This window comes from Sinocyclocheilus anshuiensis, unplaced genomic scaffold (assembly GCF_001515605.1).
Source record: "Sinocyclocheilus anshuiensis isolate Anshui unplaced genomic scaffold, SAMN03320099.WGS_v1.1 scaffold282, whole genome shotgun sequence".
Classification (NCBI taxonomy): Eukaryota; Metazoa; Chordata; class Actinopteri; order Cypriniformes; family Cyprinidae; genus Sinocyclocheilus; species Sinocyclocheilus anshuiensis.
Genome location: NW_015544154.1, coordinates 334,776 through 352,948, shown reverse-complemented (window position 1 = coordinate 352,948; position 18,173 = coordinate 334,776). Strand labels below are relative to the sequence as shown.

General features: G+C 35.9%; 1 protein-coding gene across 1 annotated transcript; it reads left to right on the top strand.

Moving 5' to 3' along the window:
* Positions 1-16,620, top strand: LOC107695341 (solute carrier organic anion transporter family member 3A1-like). The gene is made up of 10 exons (XM_016495205.1): positions 1-506; positions 3,009-3,468; positions 8,434-8,532; positions 8,664-8,924; positions 10,170-10,334; positions 10,455-10,653; positions 11,436-11,571; positions 11,833-12,005; positions 12,136-12,200; positions 14,273-16,620. Exons 1-10 carry the CDS (start codon positions 369-371, stop codon positions 14,647-14,649), a joined length of 2,073 nt encoding a protein of 690 aa, XP_016350691.1. The 5' UTR covers positions 1-368; the 3' UTR covers positions 14,650-16,620.
* Positions 16,621-18,173: the final 1,553 nt, after the last annotated feature.

Here is an 18,173-nt window from a genome sequence, read left to right as displayed (position 1 = left end):
TGGTGTAGATGAGGACACGCATGAGCTGAGTCCTCCACACCGGCAAACTGTCCTTACGGAAGACGAGTCACTGTAACCGCCTCACGAAATACCGAATCGCAGTTTCCGCGTGCCAGTGATTTTCATGGTTATTAATAGGCTGCCGTGGTCCTCCCTCGGTTCCTTTGGACCATTCAGATCACCGGATCAAATGCGAGTGCGCAGTTTTTGAGGTGACAATACTAAGAAGATTCATTTCGTACGACTCAATTTGAACGCAGACCGGATAGGAGCCGTGCACGTCTCGTTGAGGATCCATCTGCACTCGTCCTCAATGGTCACCTTCTGTCCGAGCCTGTCTTTCTGCTTGCTGCAGACCGCATCACAGGATGTACGCGGAGGGAAGCACGCCAGACACTGAGCCAGACGAGTGCCAGAAGAAGACATCATGCTTCTCCAACATCAAAATATTCCTCATATCAGAATGTGCCTTAATGTTGGCACAGGGCACTGTAGGAGCCTATCTGGTGAGTCGAGCCATTAACACACGCAGCTCATACTGCGTACGTACTGTATGTGGATGACATTGAATGGTGTCCGGTAGGCATCGCTTATCTTTTCCCTAAAGCGAAATGAACAGCATCATGAGGCAGGGCTTCTTGCGTGTGTATCGCGACTCCTTTATTTCCACATGATTTAGAGGCGCTATAATGATTTAATAAATTTAATAATCAGTCCAGTGAGTGGCCTCTCTCTCCTTTCCAACATTATGTTCATCAGTGGCTCAAAAACAAAATAATCTCACCGACCGATTATCTTAATATTTTGTCTTTGAGCCACTTATGTACATAATGTTGGAAACAAGAATTTGTCAGAATGATCAGATCTTATATGTCAAGTTGTTTTGACATTTATTCCTTAAATACCTCAGATAAAGCACAAGGTAAGTCATCGCTAGGGAAAATGACAAATCAATCATTATCACTTTACGCTCAATCCTACATAGCAGATCAATTCATAATGTAACTGTGTGCATCTTTCTCTTGTACTGAAAGCTAACATAAAGACTAGGGTAGACCATTTCAGCATTTATTCCATTAAACTAACTAGTATCTGTGTTTACGTTACTAGTACTTTTTTAAATAAATTAAAATAAATTAATTGCACATTTTTGTCACTGACTTGTGTTGTTTTTTTCAGAGTACTTATCCTAATTATTATTAGTGATATTTCTTACCTAGTTACATTTCCTTTTTGCTTGTATGCAATGGCTAGTTAGAATCACTATTTTATTTCTTTAGTTCAATTTCTACTTTAGTTCAATTAAAAATGTTAGTAACAACCTAGATACTAAGTAAACTAGAATGTATAGCCTAATGGCAGCTATTTGAATAATTATTAAAAAAGTAAAGAAAAAAGCTGAAATAAGTACCAGCAACAACTGAAATACACGCTAGTAAAGAATTGGAATCAAAGAGCCCCCAATAAAATTTAATAGAAACCATTTTCTATTTTTTATCATGGTGCACATTAATGAATATTACTGTAAATGCAGTTAAAGAGTCACTCTAAAAACTAAACTAACTAATTGAAATGACAAAACGATTAAAATGGTTATAAACATGCAAAATAGGTAGGCCTAAGTAATTTATATTGAAATAATAGTCCATATTTACTAGTCTCTATAGTGACCAGTCACAGACAGGGCCCACTAGACACTACTGAATATTAATTGAAAGTTAATAGTGAAATTGAAAAAAAAAGTACTAGTCAATATTATATTACTTCTAGTAATTAGAAAATTCGTACAATGGTAACATCGAAAATAGCTCATATTTTAATATGTTAATGTATGAAAGGTGACGTAAATGTTGCATTTTCAAAACACTCAAAAAACATAAAACACTCAAATTCCAAGTCCATAATAATAAACAATTTGTCAACACTCATATGGATGTTTACATTTGATTTATACCTTCAATACAGAATCTATGTTCTCATCAAAATCTCACCAATCTATTCTGTTGTTTAAGATCTCCAAGCTACAAATGAAATATTTGTTTTGAATATGGATTTTTGATTTAAGGGACATTTAATGATTGGTGTCAGGTCAAAAGTGATTTTTGATTTACTAACATTTTTTACAGCTTTTTTTTTTTACTGCTGCTTATACTATTGTTGTTGTTAATTAATGTTCATTCATAATTTACTTGAAACCTGAAATGTTAAAAATGTATTAGCATATGTGGAAATTAACATTCACCAAAAAATGAGTTACAATATACGATAAGGTCATCAACATTAACTAACAAGCAACACATTTGTTAAAGTATTTATACATCTTTTGTTAACGTTAGTAAATAAAAACACAACTGTTCATTGTAAATTAAATGTTAGCTCAGGTCCATTAAATAATAAGAACAGATACAATGTTTGATTTTAATAATGTAAATAATAATAATGTAACAATTAACAATAATGTAAATGTTGATATTAACGTTAACTAAGATTAATAAATGCTTTAAAAGTATTTTTCATTGTTAGTTCATGTTAACTAATGTTAACCAATTTAAAGTATTACAAAAAAAAAAGTAAAAGTATTATATATTGTTGCTTCATAATGCTTTATATATAGAACATTATTGTAAAATGTTACAGATTAATTGTTCTAAACTGGCTTGTTGATCTTAATCTATTCTACTCCACTTCAGGAGAGAACAATAACACCAGGTTAAAATGCTCCCCTTTCGCATGTGAACCAGGTGCCATGGCAATGCTTAAACATTCACCAGGGTCTACACCAAATAATAGGAAACAGTGAACTAGAGGTGTAATAGGTTGGACCTAGAGAGTTTGTGATTGTTACCACAGTAGCCTGAGAAAGACTTTTTTGATATCTCACTCAACATGTTTTAGAAGCTGTATTTGAAATGCCCTCAAAAGTGCACTATTTGAACCCCTGGAAAAGTGTCTGTAAATGTGCATAGTCATACATTTTTGTAACAGTGCAGTGTTTCTTTATATTTTAGGTCAGTGTCCTCACCACACTGGAGCGCCGTTTCAACTTGCAGAGCGCTGATGTGGGTGTGATCGCCAGCAGCTTTGAGATTGGCAACCTTGCCCTCATCCTATTTGTCAGCTACTTTGGGGCCAGGGCCCATCGGCCGCGGCTGATTGGTTGTGGGGGCATCGTAATGGCACTGGGGGCATTACTGTCAGCGCTGCCTGAGTTCTTGACCCACCAGTATGAATATCAGTCTGGAGAGTCACGACCTGTGGGACAGGGACAGAATGTGTGCTCCAATTCAAGTCGAGCAGGGCTCTCTGATCCTAGTTACATCTGTGGGAATAGAACCAATACCAACATGATGTACCTGCTGCTGATCGGAGCTCAAATGCTTCTGGGGATTGGAGCGACACCCCTACAGCCTCTGGGCGTGTCTTACATCGATGATCACGTCAGACGAGAAGACTCTTCCCTTTATATTGGTGAGCGTGATCTGCACAACACTTTTTTTTGCGTTTTGTACACCCCTCCAGCCCTATCAGTGAGGCTAAAGTGCCCCGACGTCATCTATATTGTAGTAGGGTTGGGCGATGTCTACCAAATTGGCATCAGACGATGTCTACAGTGAAACATCATGATAGACTATGACATGGGGGGTGGGTATATCAGTTCTCTAAATGGCCATCTGCCAAAACATTTGGGGGGGTTTCACGATGCCAGCTCAACATAGTGATGGACGATGGCATCGTCTATTGGCCAATCCCTATATTGTAGATGACAGACTCAGCCAGTAGCACATATATTTTGCTGCTAGGTTCAACTACAAATAAATGAAACATGCACACATTATACACATAATTTTGTTATCTTACCTTAATTAGGAACAGAATTAATAGTAGAGTGACGGGTACTTGGTGGCCGGGGTAAATTGATACATTTTGATTTGACCCTATTAAATGCATTATTAAATACATTTGTTAAAATCATTTTAAAATATTATTGCAATAATTATAATAATAATAATAATAATAATTATTATTATTATTTTAAATGGTTCCATTTTATAGGTTTATAGAACATGAATAAAGGGGGAAAAGTATTATTTATTTATTTAGCTAAATTGATTCTACTTTATAATTAAGTAAAAATCAATATATTCTAAGTACTCCTGGTTGGAGATTACTGATCACTGAAGAGAGAGAGAGATTAATTTGTAACACTTTACAATAAGATTAAATTAATTAACATTAGTTATTGGATTAGGTTTGATTTACTAACATTTTTTACAGCTTTTTTTTACTGCTGCTTATACTATTGTTGTTGTTAATTAATGTTCATTCATAATTTACTTGAAACCTGAAATGTTAAAAATGTATTAGCATATGTGGAAATTAACATTCACCAAAAAATTAGTTACAATATACGATAAGGTCATCAACATTAACTAACAATGGGCAACACATTTGTTACAGTATTTATACATCTTTTGTTAACGTTAGTAAATAAAAACACAACTGTTCATTGTAAATTAAATGTTAGCTCAGGTCCATTAAATAATAAGAACAGATACAATGTTTGATTTTAATAATGTAAATAATAATAATGTAACAATTAACAATAATGTAAATGTTGATATTAACGTTAACTAAGATTAATAAATGCTTTAAAAGTATTTTTCATTGTTAGTTCATGTTAACTAATGTTAACCAATTTAAAGTATTACAAAAAAAAAAAGTAAAAGTATTATATATTGTTGCTTCATAATGCTTTATATATAGAACATTATTGTAAAATGTTACAGATGAATTGTTCTAAACTGGCTTGTTGATCTTAATCTATTCTACTCCACTTCAGGAGAGAACAATAACACCAGGTTAAAATGCTCCCCTTTCGCATGTGAACCAGGTGCCATGGCAATGCTTAAACATTCACCAGGGTCTACACCAAATAATAGGAAACAGTGAACTAGAGGTGTAATAGGTTGGACCTAGAGAGTTTGTGATTGTTACCACAGTAGCCTGAGAAAGACTTTTTTGATATCTCACTCAACATGTTTTAGAAGCTGTATTTGAAATGCCCTCAAAAGTGCACTATTTGAACCCCTGGAAAAGTGTCTGTAAATGTGCTGGTCTGGCACTAAAAGAAACACTACAGAGTATTGTTGTTGTTTTAGGGCATATCACGTAGCAGTATGGTCAATATCCTGCCGTTGCAGCAATTACAGCACTTATTATTATTAATGATTCATAAGCCACAAAAGGTTGTATCCTTAGTGCATCAGCCCTTTACTGCTTCCTGGAGGACTCCCTGGCAGAAAGCTGTTGTATGAAGATACACAAACAGCATAGATATTGCACATGGCTGGAATATCAGCTGTAGTAGTCTAGGTTTGGGGCGACCTCACTTTGGAAATTTCCATGTACCAAGCTTAAACCCATTGGTTTAGTGTAGTGCACCATTGTCTTAATCTCCTGTTGCTATGTTAAGGAGTAAGCAAGAAGCAATGATGGCCTTCAGTGCCTGTTTTTTTTCTGCTGTGAAGCTAATGTGTGCTGGCTGCTCTGTCATCCCTCAGGCAGCTCACTCTCTCTCTCTCTCTATTCTTCTCACTCTCTTTCTCTCGCACTACGACAATGATTCTCCATATATTTGATACAAATAAGGAACAGACTTAAACCCTTACTTAAAATCTCCCGAAATAAAACCCTAGTATTGAAAATGATCAATGTATGACTATTGTAGTCAAGTAGCTTTCCACTGGTAATTAAAGACCTGGATGTGAAGATAGTTCTGAATGTCTGTGGGTTTCCATGTGTGCTTTTTACAGCATTTCTGCTGTGTCTCCTTTCCTGCAGTGTGTCTGATGTCTTTGCATTGAGCTGACTTGTCTGTCTATGAGCATTAATGTCTGTGCAACCCATGTAAGCTTCTTTCTCTCTCCCTCTTGCGTCTTTTAATCCTTTTTAACCTTTAAACTGGACCTGTCTCTCATTTAAGCATAATGTAAACTAGCACAGACATAAACATCCTCTTTGGAGACAGTCATTGCTGGTGGGCATAATGGAATCAAGTTATTAAGCTGTTTGATCACAGAGGCTTTGGTGAACAGAAATGCATTTGGTGTCTTTCACAAAAGCACAAGCAGAAAGGCCTATCTGTTTTAAGTGAATTATCCAGCGTCTGTATTCATACAGAATACCAGAGTAAGAGAACTGATCTAGGATTACATTCTCTTGTGAGGGGTAACATTAGGACTGACATGCATGATCTAAGATGCTTAATCAATTTCATCCAGGCTAATGGATAAAACTAAAACACTTTTTAAGATCAGAGAAATATACCATTAAAGGTCATGTTACAGACCCTTCTGCCCTCTTTAACTTTTCAGCAAGGAGGTGAGATTCATTCTTTCCATAGTAAAGGCCCGCTCACATCAAGAATGATAACTATAATAACGTTTTAGTAATCATTCTAATTCTATGAGAATTGTGAAGTCCACACCACAACTACACAATAACGACACAGGAACGATATCATTGGAATCACTTTCAGAATGATTCTTTCCAGCTGATGAATGATAAAAACATTAACAACCAATCAGAATCCTGTTTTAAAGAGCTTTAGCATTTAAAGTGACAGACGACATCTGCAGCACACTTATAATAAACAAAACGTGATTGTGTGTTTGTGTGGACACTAATAGTTATCATTCTTGGTGTGAATGGGCATTGAGCCTTACATACTTTTATTACATGGCTCTCTAGAGTGGCTACTCAATTCTGACTGGTTAATTGTGCCATCCAGTGCTTTGATGTGCCTAATATTCACTGTAGTCATGGCAATGCCATAAATCAGACCGTTCTTCCGGGTAACTGAAGCCGGTCCTATGTTCACGTCTCTTGTATCACACCACAGACTCGTTCATTCTTGTTTCATACAAACTTAACTGGCATCATCTTGTGAGGATCTCAGTATTATCCTGAAAAAAATATGTATTACAATTTCCACAGAAATATTTACAGGACAGCTGTTTTTAACATTGATAATAGTAAGAAATGTTTCTTGAGCAGCAAATAAGGCAATAAGCCTCAAGAAGCCGTAGTTTACAGTGAATTTATAACAGCTAAGGGGCTTTGTTACGACGCAAAGCGGAGTGCCTAAAACCCCCTTAGCTGTTATAAATTCACTGTAAACCACAGCTTCACGGGGCTTATTGCTTTTATAAAACGGTTATTCCATATACGTAGTAAGGTTTTCACAAAATAAAACAGAGCAAATTAAGTGTAATTATATTAATACAAATATTATTCTTCCACCAAACAATGTAGTGCCTCAGAAATGGTTGTGGTTCCAACAAAGTGGTTGCCGAGCAACACAAAGACGTAAACAAAGGTGTATGTTTGTAGAGCAATTTACAACAGCTCAACCAATCAGAATCAAGGACCGGAACTATCCGTTTTATATTAATTTTAGAATGAAAATTCGGTTTTGCCATCTCAGGAATAAATTCCATATGAATATATATTAAAACAGAAAATAGTTATTATAAAATGTAATGATATTTTACATATAAATTATTTATTGTATTTTTGATCAAATAAATGCAGCACATGGTGCAAATGCAAATGGTGACCATAAGAGACTTTTTTCAAAAATATTAAATAATCATAAATTTGACCAAACCCAAACTTTTGAATGGTAGTGTATTTATTTGGTAAGTAGGCATATAATGCAGAAGAGAATGCACAGTCAGTCAGTCATTATCGCAAAATAAGTCCCTTCAGGATGAAATAAGATTATCCCATCGGTTGCGTCTCATTATCTCTCACATGTTAATTTATAGTAGTATCTGGCTGTTTGTGTACTTCAGTGTTCTCTGTTAATGATTATGCTGTGCTGCTTCTGTGTCTGGACAGATAATTACTCACCGAAGGGAAAAACAGCTGATGGTACAACCTTTACCAACACATTCACAATCTATATATTGACTACTACAGTTTTGGTATTCCCACAAGATATAATACTCAGCACAGAAATATGTGTGTGCTTGTCAGCTTTTTACATAAACCCATCAGGTGCCAGCTATTGCAATGATGATGTAGATTATGTAAATTGTTTCCCCCAGAAAACATTTAATAACTAAAGGAATTAGCTCCTTTACATCGGGCTACTTAAGGTTCTGCCTCAAAATAGAATATGCTATAATTCTCCTTCTATAATAATTCTAATAATAATAATCTCTAAAACTTTTCCCTAAAAAGAGGCTATTTATTTAAGCATCTAGATCATTAGTGTAAGTGCCTTGTTAATAACTGAAGGATTTGAGTCAAGGGTTTGAATGAATTTCATTTAAGTGAATTGACAACAGTTTGGCCAAGACTTTGCATGAATGAGTATAATTTTCTTGCATAACTTCTTTGACTCTAGTCTTTTGTATTGCATTACAGGTATCTTATTCTCTACACTGGTGTTTGGACCAGCCTGTGGTTTTATTCTTGGCTCTCTGTGCACCAAAGTTTATGTTGATGCAGTCTTCATTGACACAAGTGAGTACCGGCATCAAAAATGGATACACCGAAAAATGAATAACTTTTGTTATTTTTCGTTATTATCTGTTAAATCAATACATGTAATGAAACACGGCATCTCATTAAATATCTCTGTTTGCTCCGAACAGCCTCGCTGGACATCACTCCTGACGATCCGCGCTGGATCGGTGCCTGGTGGGGCGGCTTTATCATATGTGGCCTTTTCCTCTTCCTCTCCTCGTTTTTCATGTTTGGGTTCCCGCAGTCGCTGAACGAGCCTGGGGAGGGCCCAGGAGGTGAGAGTGAGCAGGCCATGCTGCCTGCTGAGCTGGTGCAGGAGTATGAAGGAGTCAAAGCCTCAGATGACCCAGAGATCAGCACTGGCCTCACCTGCTGCCAGCACCTGCAGGGTGAGAGAGAGTCTAAACACCTAGAGGTCATGCATTAGATTTTATGAGCAATCGTACATGAAATAATAATTTTCTTTGATTTGTTGTCATTGTTGTCAGTTTGTTAAAGTAGCTTTAGATCTAATTTTAGTGTGGAGAACAAGACCGATCTCTCAAAATGCTGTTAATAGATTTCGACAGGGATTTTTAAACAGGTCTAAGGACCCACGGGGGAGAAAAATAAAACCCATCCATTTTCCAAACTTGTCCTATGTACGGTCGTGGGGATGCTGGAGAAAAAAATATGATAGCATTAAAATATTATAATATTACACTGTAATACAACATTTACATAATATTTGTCAAACTTGGCATGTTAAATTAAGATATTAATGTGTAATGCAATATTTTTTAACACATTCATTTATATTCCTATTGTTTTATTCTGCTGTCTAAAGAATGGATAGAAATTAGTCACAATTAATTGTAGGGACATTTTAAAAGACACTATTAAACATAAAATATATATATTTTTTAAATTTGCATTAATTTTGTTTTGCATAAATTAAAATTGTTTTTATGTTGCAACCCTATGCTAAATATACACACACTTAAAGTAATAATAAAATTAATACGCTTTCAGCCTTAAACAATAAATATTGTTTAAGCCTTCACTCTGACAATATTTAGGTTCTTTATAATCTGTAAGGCCAATAATTTCATTTTGGAAAGTGTTGTCTTTATTATATCATGCTAAATGTTTATATATGTTTAAATATATAAAATTCTATAGCTGTCTTTATATTTTACATTTACATTTACATTTACATTTAGCCATTTATCAGACGCTTTTATCCAAAGCGACTTACAAATGCGGACAATAAAAGCAGTCAAAACTAACAAAAGAGCAACAATATATAAATTTTTATTAAAAAAAAAAAGAAGATAAATGTAGATAAAGTAGAATTAAAATAGAATAGAAAGTGTTAGAGTTAGAGGGTCAAATTAAGATGGAAGAGATGTGTTTTTAGTCGTTTCTTGAAGATGGTTAAGGACTCAGCTGCTTGGATTGAGTTGGGCAGGTCATTCCACCAGGAGGGAACAGTTAATGAAAAACTTTTAGTGAAAGGACCCCTCAAAAGGGGGGGGCATCAAATTTGCAGATCCTTGACATCAATAATTAAAAACAATTTAATTCTCTATGGGAACTTAAAAATTTGATTTTTTTTCTGATCATCCACTAATATGAGTCTAATTTCTTCTCAGTTATCCCTAAGGTGACTAAGCATCTGCTGTCCAATCCGGTTTTCACCTGTATCATTCTCGCTGCCTGTATGGAAATCGCTGTGGTGGCTGGATTTGCTGCCTTCCTAAGGAAATATCTCGAACAGCAGTTCAACCTCTCAACGTCCTCCGCTAATCAGCTCCTAGGTGCACAAAATTTTTTTTTATTTTTGAAACTGCACAAAAAAAATAAACTCATAAAATGCCGTTTCATATGAAATCAATGCAAGTAACTGAAAGCTGCCTATCAAATCTGTGTGTTTTCAGGTATGACAGCAATCCCCTGTGCTTGTCTGGGTATTTTCCTGGGTGGGCTCCTGGTGAAGAAGATGAATCTGTCTGCATTAGGGGCTATTCGTCTGGCTATGCTAGTCAATATCATCTCTACGGCCTGCTACGTCTCCTTCCTCTTCCTTGGCTGTGATACGGGCCCGGTCGCTGGGGTTACCGTTGCCTATGGCAACGAGTGAGTAGAGTGCTTCACCATAAAAGCCTCACACAAATATTTAATGATCCACAACAATTGGCAATAAATACAGACACTTAAGGCCCCGTCCACACAGAGGGCTGTATACGCATACATTTTGTATCGTATAGGCGTTTCGTCGACACGGATCCGGCGTTTTGGGAGAGTGAAACCGATATTTTTTGAAACCGGGTCCCAGAGTGGATAAATCTGAAAACGCCACCCTTGTGTTTTCGTTTGGACAGCCAATCCGTATATTTTGTGAAACGATGACGTCACCATCCCATGTCTCGCCGCTAGTCAGACACCGTTACGTCACGTAACAGCAACAAAAACATGAACAAACACTGAACGATTGTCTTTTTATTAACTAACATTAACACAGATTAATAAATGCATTGTTCCATGTTCGTTTGTATACCGCGCGTAAGGTTTATGCGTATAGTCCAAGTCTTCTTCTCCGTTTTTAGTGTATCCGTTTTTGGGGAAGTCATGGCCTAATGGTTAGAGAGTCTTGGCAGAATTACAGCGCCACATGCTGGTCTGGCATGTATACTACATCGTTTTGTGTCGGTTTGGTGGTTTTGTGTGGACGCAGATATTTCTTGAGCTTCGTGTGGACGTAGAAGAGTATAAATCACTAAATCACAAAATCACTAAAGCTGAATTGTTTTCAGCATTAATTTTATATAGGATCATGTTTATAACTCGACTGACTAAACTATGAATTTGAAGGGAGCACGTCGTCCTTCCCTCATCCCATATTCATTCTCTCCATTTAGGAGTCTAGGTTCATGGGAGCAGACGGAGGCTCCATGTTTGTCAGGCTGTAATTGTTACAAGTCTTCACTAAGCCCCATTTGCGGCTCCAATGGCATCACCTACCTCTCAGCCTGCCTGGCTGGCTGCACTAAAACCGTGAGTCTCCTCCCACATCCATTCATATTCATACAGATCAATAAACTCAGACATACATCAACTTAAATGCTTCCTGGGGTCATAGTAGTAAGAGTTCTTTTGGACATGCTAATTTTTTCCTCTTTTAGATACATCAGTCCCCTTTGTCTCAAACCTCCGGTTCTTTTTTCACTGGACGGTCGCCTGGAAGTCCCCAGAGCAGCACTTAAGATCCATCATGAAACATGCACTCAGATCTGCTCTCCCTCCTCTCTTTCTCAGAATTTGACAGGCTGTAAGTGCATTGGCCATGGCGACGGGCCTGGTACAGCCATGCCGGGGAAGTGTTCCAGCCCAGGCTGTCAGCAGGCCTTCCTCACGTTCTTAGCAGTCGTGTGCGCATGCAGCATGATCGGAGCCATGGCCCAGACTCCATCCGTCATCATCCTGATCAGGTAATGCTGCTGACACCCTTTGAATCATTAAAAAATGATGTGAAAGGTTTCATGAGTCTTAATCAGTCACACTGTCATCTGCACATCATAAAGAACTATAATGTACTAAACTATCAGTTGTTGTCTGTAGAACTGTGAGCCCAGAGCTGAAGTCATACGCCCTTGGAGTTCTCTTCCTGTTGCTCCGGCTGCTGGGTAAGATATTTGCATAACAAGTAACACCTACAGTATCTCTGCAGGATCATTTTACAGTTTGTTTACAGTTATTTTAAGCATGTGTCTTTATAATGGTATGGTTTGGTTGATTATAATTAGCTTATGTAACTTATATATACACTACCATTTACCTTTTTTTAATTATTTTTTGAGTCGGTAAGATTCTTAAATAATTTTGAAAGAAGTCTCTTAGGCTGTGTTCAGACTGCCAGCTATAAATAGATTTTTTTTGCATATCCATGTTGTATCCAGATGGGTTTTTGACAGCGAAAAAACACATGAAATTAGATTTTTCAAATCTGACTTAAACCACATTTGGATGTGGTTTGAAATGCAATTCCAGTCAGATTTGTACAGATGTGTCTCAGTCTGGATGCTCTGGCTTCTCAAATCAGATTTCAGTTGTCTTTTGCGTCACTCTTAATGCTACACACAATGATAATGTCAAAACCAGTGACGGAAATCCCGGGGAAGATTCAGTAACTACAGCATGGAACATCACAATATATACCAGTCTCTTCCATTGCTGAGTTTTCTTGTGCGACAGAGGAGTTCTGCACTGCGACTCGACAGGGTGCTTATTTGGAGAGCGAGATAAAGCACCTCCATTTTTTTCTGCATCAAAAGCCTGGTCACATACGTGGGTACACCTACATCGTTACCAAAGCAACCCGTGCAGATAGGTTGGTTATGTCTGGACACACAAATATGATCGGATCACTAGCAATTAATAGTGAAAACAAGTCTTTTTTATTTTAATACATTTTTCAAAATGTAATTCATTCCCGTGACAGCAAAGCTGAAATTTCAGCAGCCATTACTCCAGTCTTCAGTGTCACATGATGCTTCTAATAATCACTCTAATATGCTTATTTGTTGCTCAAGAAACATTTCGTGTTTTCAGTCTTAAAAGACATTAGTGCTTAAAATTTTATGGAAACTGATACATTTCGTCAGGATTCTTTGAATAGAAAGTTCAAAAGAATAGCTTTTATTTGAAAAAGAAATCGTTTGTGACATTACATTTTTATTACTTTAATGCATCCTTGCTAAATAAAATAAGTTAATTTCTTTAAAAAAAATCGTACTGATCTTAAACTTAAAGAACAGCAGTTCTTTAAAGGGTTAGTTCACCCAAAAATGAAAATTCTGTCATCGGACTTCTTTGTCGATCATCTTGGTACTTTTCTGGACCTTGAATGTGGTAGTTACCTTGCTGTCTATGAGAGGGTCAGAGAGCCCTCAGATTTCATCAAAAATATCTTAAATTGTGTTCCGAAGTTGAACGAAGGTCTTACGGGTTTGGAACAACACAAGGGTGAGTAATTCATGACAGAATTTTCATTTTTGGGAAAAATAACCCTTTAAAGAACAACCTTTGAAGCACATAAAGGCAAATTCTTACATAAAAGCAAAAATATGAATAAATATGAGACAGCAAAATGCACGGACAAAACTCAAAAGTATGTGTATTTCGATTTGTGGGGTGATATCGTGGAATAGATTAAACGGATATATCAAAGAAAGTGTTAATATGTTGCAATTTAAAAGAAGGTATAAAAGATTTATTTTTGATAAATACAGAAGTGGGGGGTAAGAGTGAGAATTTCAACATTGTTGTTGATGCTGCTTGATTTTCTTTCTGTTTGTCTTCTTTATCTTAATAGATAGATAAAGTAGGACGTAATTTGGACTAGTATTTTTGTATTATTCAAAATGGTATGTCTGATTTATTATGGCTGATTGTGATTTGGAATTGGTAATTACTGAGGGTAGGATTTAATAAGCCTAGGGCTTCTACCTACCCTTTTTTTTGTTTCGAACAGGTTGAATATATGTTAAAAAAAATGTTTTTTATATTTGTTGATTTGTTTTTTTTTGTTTATTGGTACTTATTTGTATATTTATGTGTTTTTTCCTTTTGTATTTTTAATAGTTCGAAATAAAAATAAATTGAAAAATTAAAATTAAAAATCTTACCTGTTCATTTGAAATAAATATTAAAATCAAGTACAGTAAAGACATACTGACCTCTATTTTCCATGTTCCAGGTTTCATTCCTCCACCTCTGATCTTCGGCATTGGGATTGACTCCACCTGCCTACTATGGAGCTCCGTATGTGGCATTAAAGGGGCCTGCATGCTTTACGACAACATAACCTACCGTTACCTTTACGTCAGCATCGCCATCGTTCTCAAATCCAGCGCCTTCATTCTCTATGCCGTCACCTGGCAGTGTCTGCGTCAGAACTACTCCAGGTACATTAAGAACAGTGAGGACTACTTGACCCCAAGCCAGCTGTTCGCCTCCAACCTCACCCTCGACAACCTGGGCAAGGACATTGCACAGAACCCTTCCAACCGCACCAAGTTCATTTACAACCTCGATGACCACGCCTGGAGCGAGAACATGGAGTCAGCCATATAGTCCCACCCCAAAGAGGGCCAGCCAGTCTGTATGCACATGATAATTTAGTCTCATATCGCTTTTATTGAAAAGAAAGTCCATATATAAGCCGATTTCTGCACATTCCCACTGCCTGGGAGAAATGGGCACTCTTTTAGCATATCCAGGGTGTTTGACCTAAACAGAGCCAAATGAATCTGACTGTTACTGTAGTCAGGACGTGTATATGCTGGATATATGATATGTGGAGATGAAACGCATCCATTATATTAGGGGGACGTGCTAGGTTGCAGTTCCAAAACTGAACAATTAATCTTCCATCAGTCAAAACTAGCCCCAGCTTACATATATGAGCACCTTTTTAGGTTTTAATTTTGGATGGTCTTTTTAGCTTTCTTTGTTTTTTTTTTAAAGAAATGTAACGAATATTAGCATATAAGTTCTATGAATATTAGCTAATATGTTTACTTGAATATTGTGAGGTTATGGAAATTTCTGTCTATTTTATGGAGGGTCTTAGAAAGCTTGATGTTATTTCTTAATATCTCCTCTGTACAGACATTAGACTACTAAAAACATAGATACAAGTGCAGAGTTCACACACTTCATGTAACCTATTAATCAACCTAAATACATAATAGTGAACAATTTAGGCCCATGTCTGTGAAAACGTATATAGCTTGAATAGACTTAAGGTTCATTAGTTTTATGAGGCCTCGTTATTTGTCACCTGCAGTGGTCCTGAACAACATCTAAACTAAAGCAACATGCAGCATTAATCAGTAGTTGTTATCAAGCAGAGGACACTGAAGGACGGATTTATTTCAATGCATGCAGTTATTGCACGTTGATGCATCAGAGCAGGCGCATGGGAATTTTAAGAGATAAATTGTTTTGGTAAAGGTAGACATTTCCTTTCTAATACACCAGCATCTTCTTAAGTGGTGTTTTATAATGGTATTACGGCACCGTGCATACTTTTTTCTTCCAATCTGTCATCAACATGTTCGCTTGGAAGACCAAATGCTAGGATTAATAAAGTTTTACAACATTAAAGTTGTAAAACATGATTCTTTTTTCTTTAAAGTTACAATATATAAAGGAAATAAACATAAGGAATTGATGTATGAACTACTAAAATATCATTCGGAGTTACATAAAATAATACTTTAAACAAAAATTCAAAAATGACTTATTTCAAACATTTTTGTATGACATTGGTTTCATATACTTATGAATTATTTTCTATGCTTTTTCTAAAAAAAAAAACAAATTCCAAAAATAAAAAAACAGGAAGGTGGTGGATCCATGGAAATGTAATTAAGCTAAATGCTCTTTATAGAGGAAAATTATTTGTTTCTGCTGCTTTTCAAAGACTTGGTTTACTTGATGCAAGTACACTGAAGAGACCCACATAAGGCAAAACCCAAACACATTATCTCCCTTCATGTAAATAGCTTCCCAAGCACATTATTTTAATGCACTGCAATGTATGCCGAAATGCTTGATTGCTTGAATGTTGAGGACGGTGTCAATACAAATGGGATGATATAAGAATGATGTAATTGTTTATATAATCATTCTCTCTCTATAGATAATTCATTGCCGTAAAAGTGCCAAAGTGATGCCATTTAAGTGTTCCGAGTTCTCTCTCTTTTTTTCATAATGCTGGAATTGTATATGACCGCGAGATGCATTATTGTATTGTACGTAGACATGGTGTGGTATCTTAAGCAGCCATTACACCTTGTACATAGTAACATTTAAGTCTATTCCCTCCAGAACGTAGAACATAACAATGCTTTAGGCTTTTACAGGTGATGTTACAAGTCTTAACTTTTGACGAAATATATATTATTGTTAAATGCAGATGGAGATTATGTTATGCTTACAGAGGAATGTTGTGGTATATTTTTCTACCCATATCTGTATTATGAAGCTTCTGTGTAATGACCATAAAAGGTGTATGAGTTTAAAAAAATATATATACATGAACAACTATCTGCACTAAAACATTGTCCTTGCATTTTTATTATGAAGCTCAAACATTTTCTCTGTTGATCAAGCAAAGGTCTCAGCACATAAAGCATTCATCACAGAACAGGATTTAGTAAATGAATATGAAACTGAATTATTTACAAGCACCCTTGTGCTTCATTTCAAACTGGCTGTCTACAGATTGTTGAATACGCCTCACAACGTTTAGATGTATTTTGCACTTTGGCAAATAAGACTGTTTCTGCATTTTTTAAACCCCAACATCAGTAACACAGACGTCTTTGCTAATATCATACCACACAAATGTGCTGAATAAATGCAGCATCAGTAGGTTGTTCACATTTACACAGCTGAATGTGTTAGCCTCTTAGTAATAAATAGTACAGAATGGCTTGAAAATATTAAAGCAACTGTAGTATTTTTTTTTTTACCTTGAAAAATTAAAACCATAATGTGAAGGTACATTGACTTCTAATAAGGAGAACAGCTTCTGTATCTTTCTCACGCTCCCCCTCAAACGTCTGTTCTGAGAATATGTAAGATTGGTGAGCAGGTACGATATTCTGTGAAAAGGGCAGATTGCTTTACAGCGGCAACAAATGCATGTGGACAGAATTCCACTTCAGTGTAGGGGGCTCCAAAAATACACAAATATATACATTTGTTTTAAACCTGATTTCCCTTATGAAAATTAACCATGGTTTTGTTACAAGAACCATGGTTTATGTAGTTAAACCATAGTAACCACAAAATTAACCATGTTTTTACCATAGCATTTGCCGTAAAACCAAGGTAACTACAAAATTAACCATGGTTTTACTACAAGAATCATTGTTTAACTAAGTTTTTGAAGTAACACCATAAAATTAACCGTGGTTTTACTACAATATCTGCAGTAAAACCATAGTAACTACAAAATTAACCACGCTGTTTTCTAGTAAACTGAACACAAAATTAAATAGGCCTGTGGTTGTACTATAATATGTGTGCCGACACTTTTATACCTTGGGAGAAATAATTAAGCAAGATTTTGTAAAGAAAACTTTTTTTTCTCTCCCAAAATTAAAATGTCTTGTCACTGGACTAGTATTTTTGTAACGATTATTATTTTGTAATGATTATTTTAACGATGATTATTGTGCAGCCAAATCTTGTCTGGCTGATATGACATTCTTCGTTGGACTTCATACGGACAACTGCTGGAATGGATGATCTGGCCTTCATCTGCACACATGAGGAGACTCCATGTAGAATAAACAGCTTGCTTTAAGCCACTGATTTGAATTTGACTGAAGTCTTCATTTCATGCGAGTGAATATAATTTTAAACATCTTAAAAGTACTGTACATTTCTTGTAAATACATTTTGTATTATGTTTAATACTTTTTAATTGAAAGGAACCTAATTTTTTACCTTTATAAGTAATGTTTTTAAAATTAAGATTGTTAATCTGTGTAAGGATGTTCAGTATAGAACACAAACATCTGCTTTTGTTCATGTGTCATGTGGACATGTTTAAAAACATTTTAGGGGATGTTGGCCGTAAG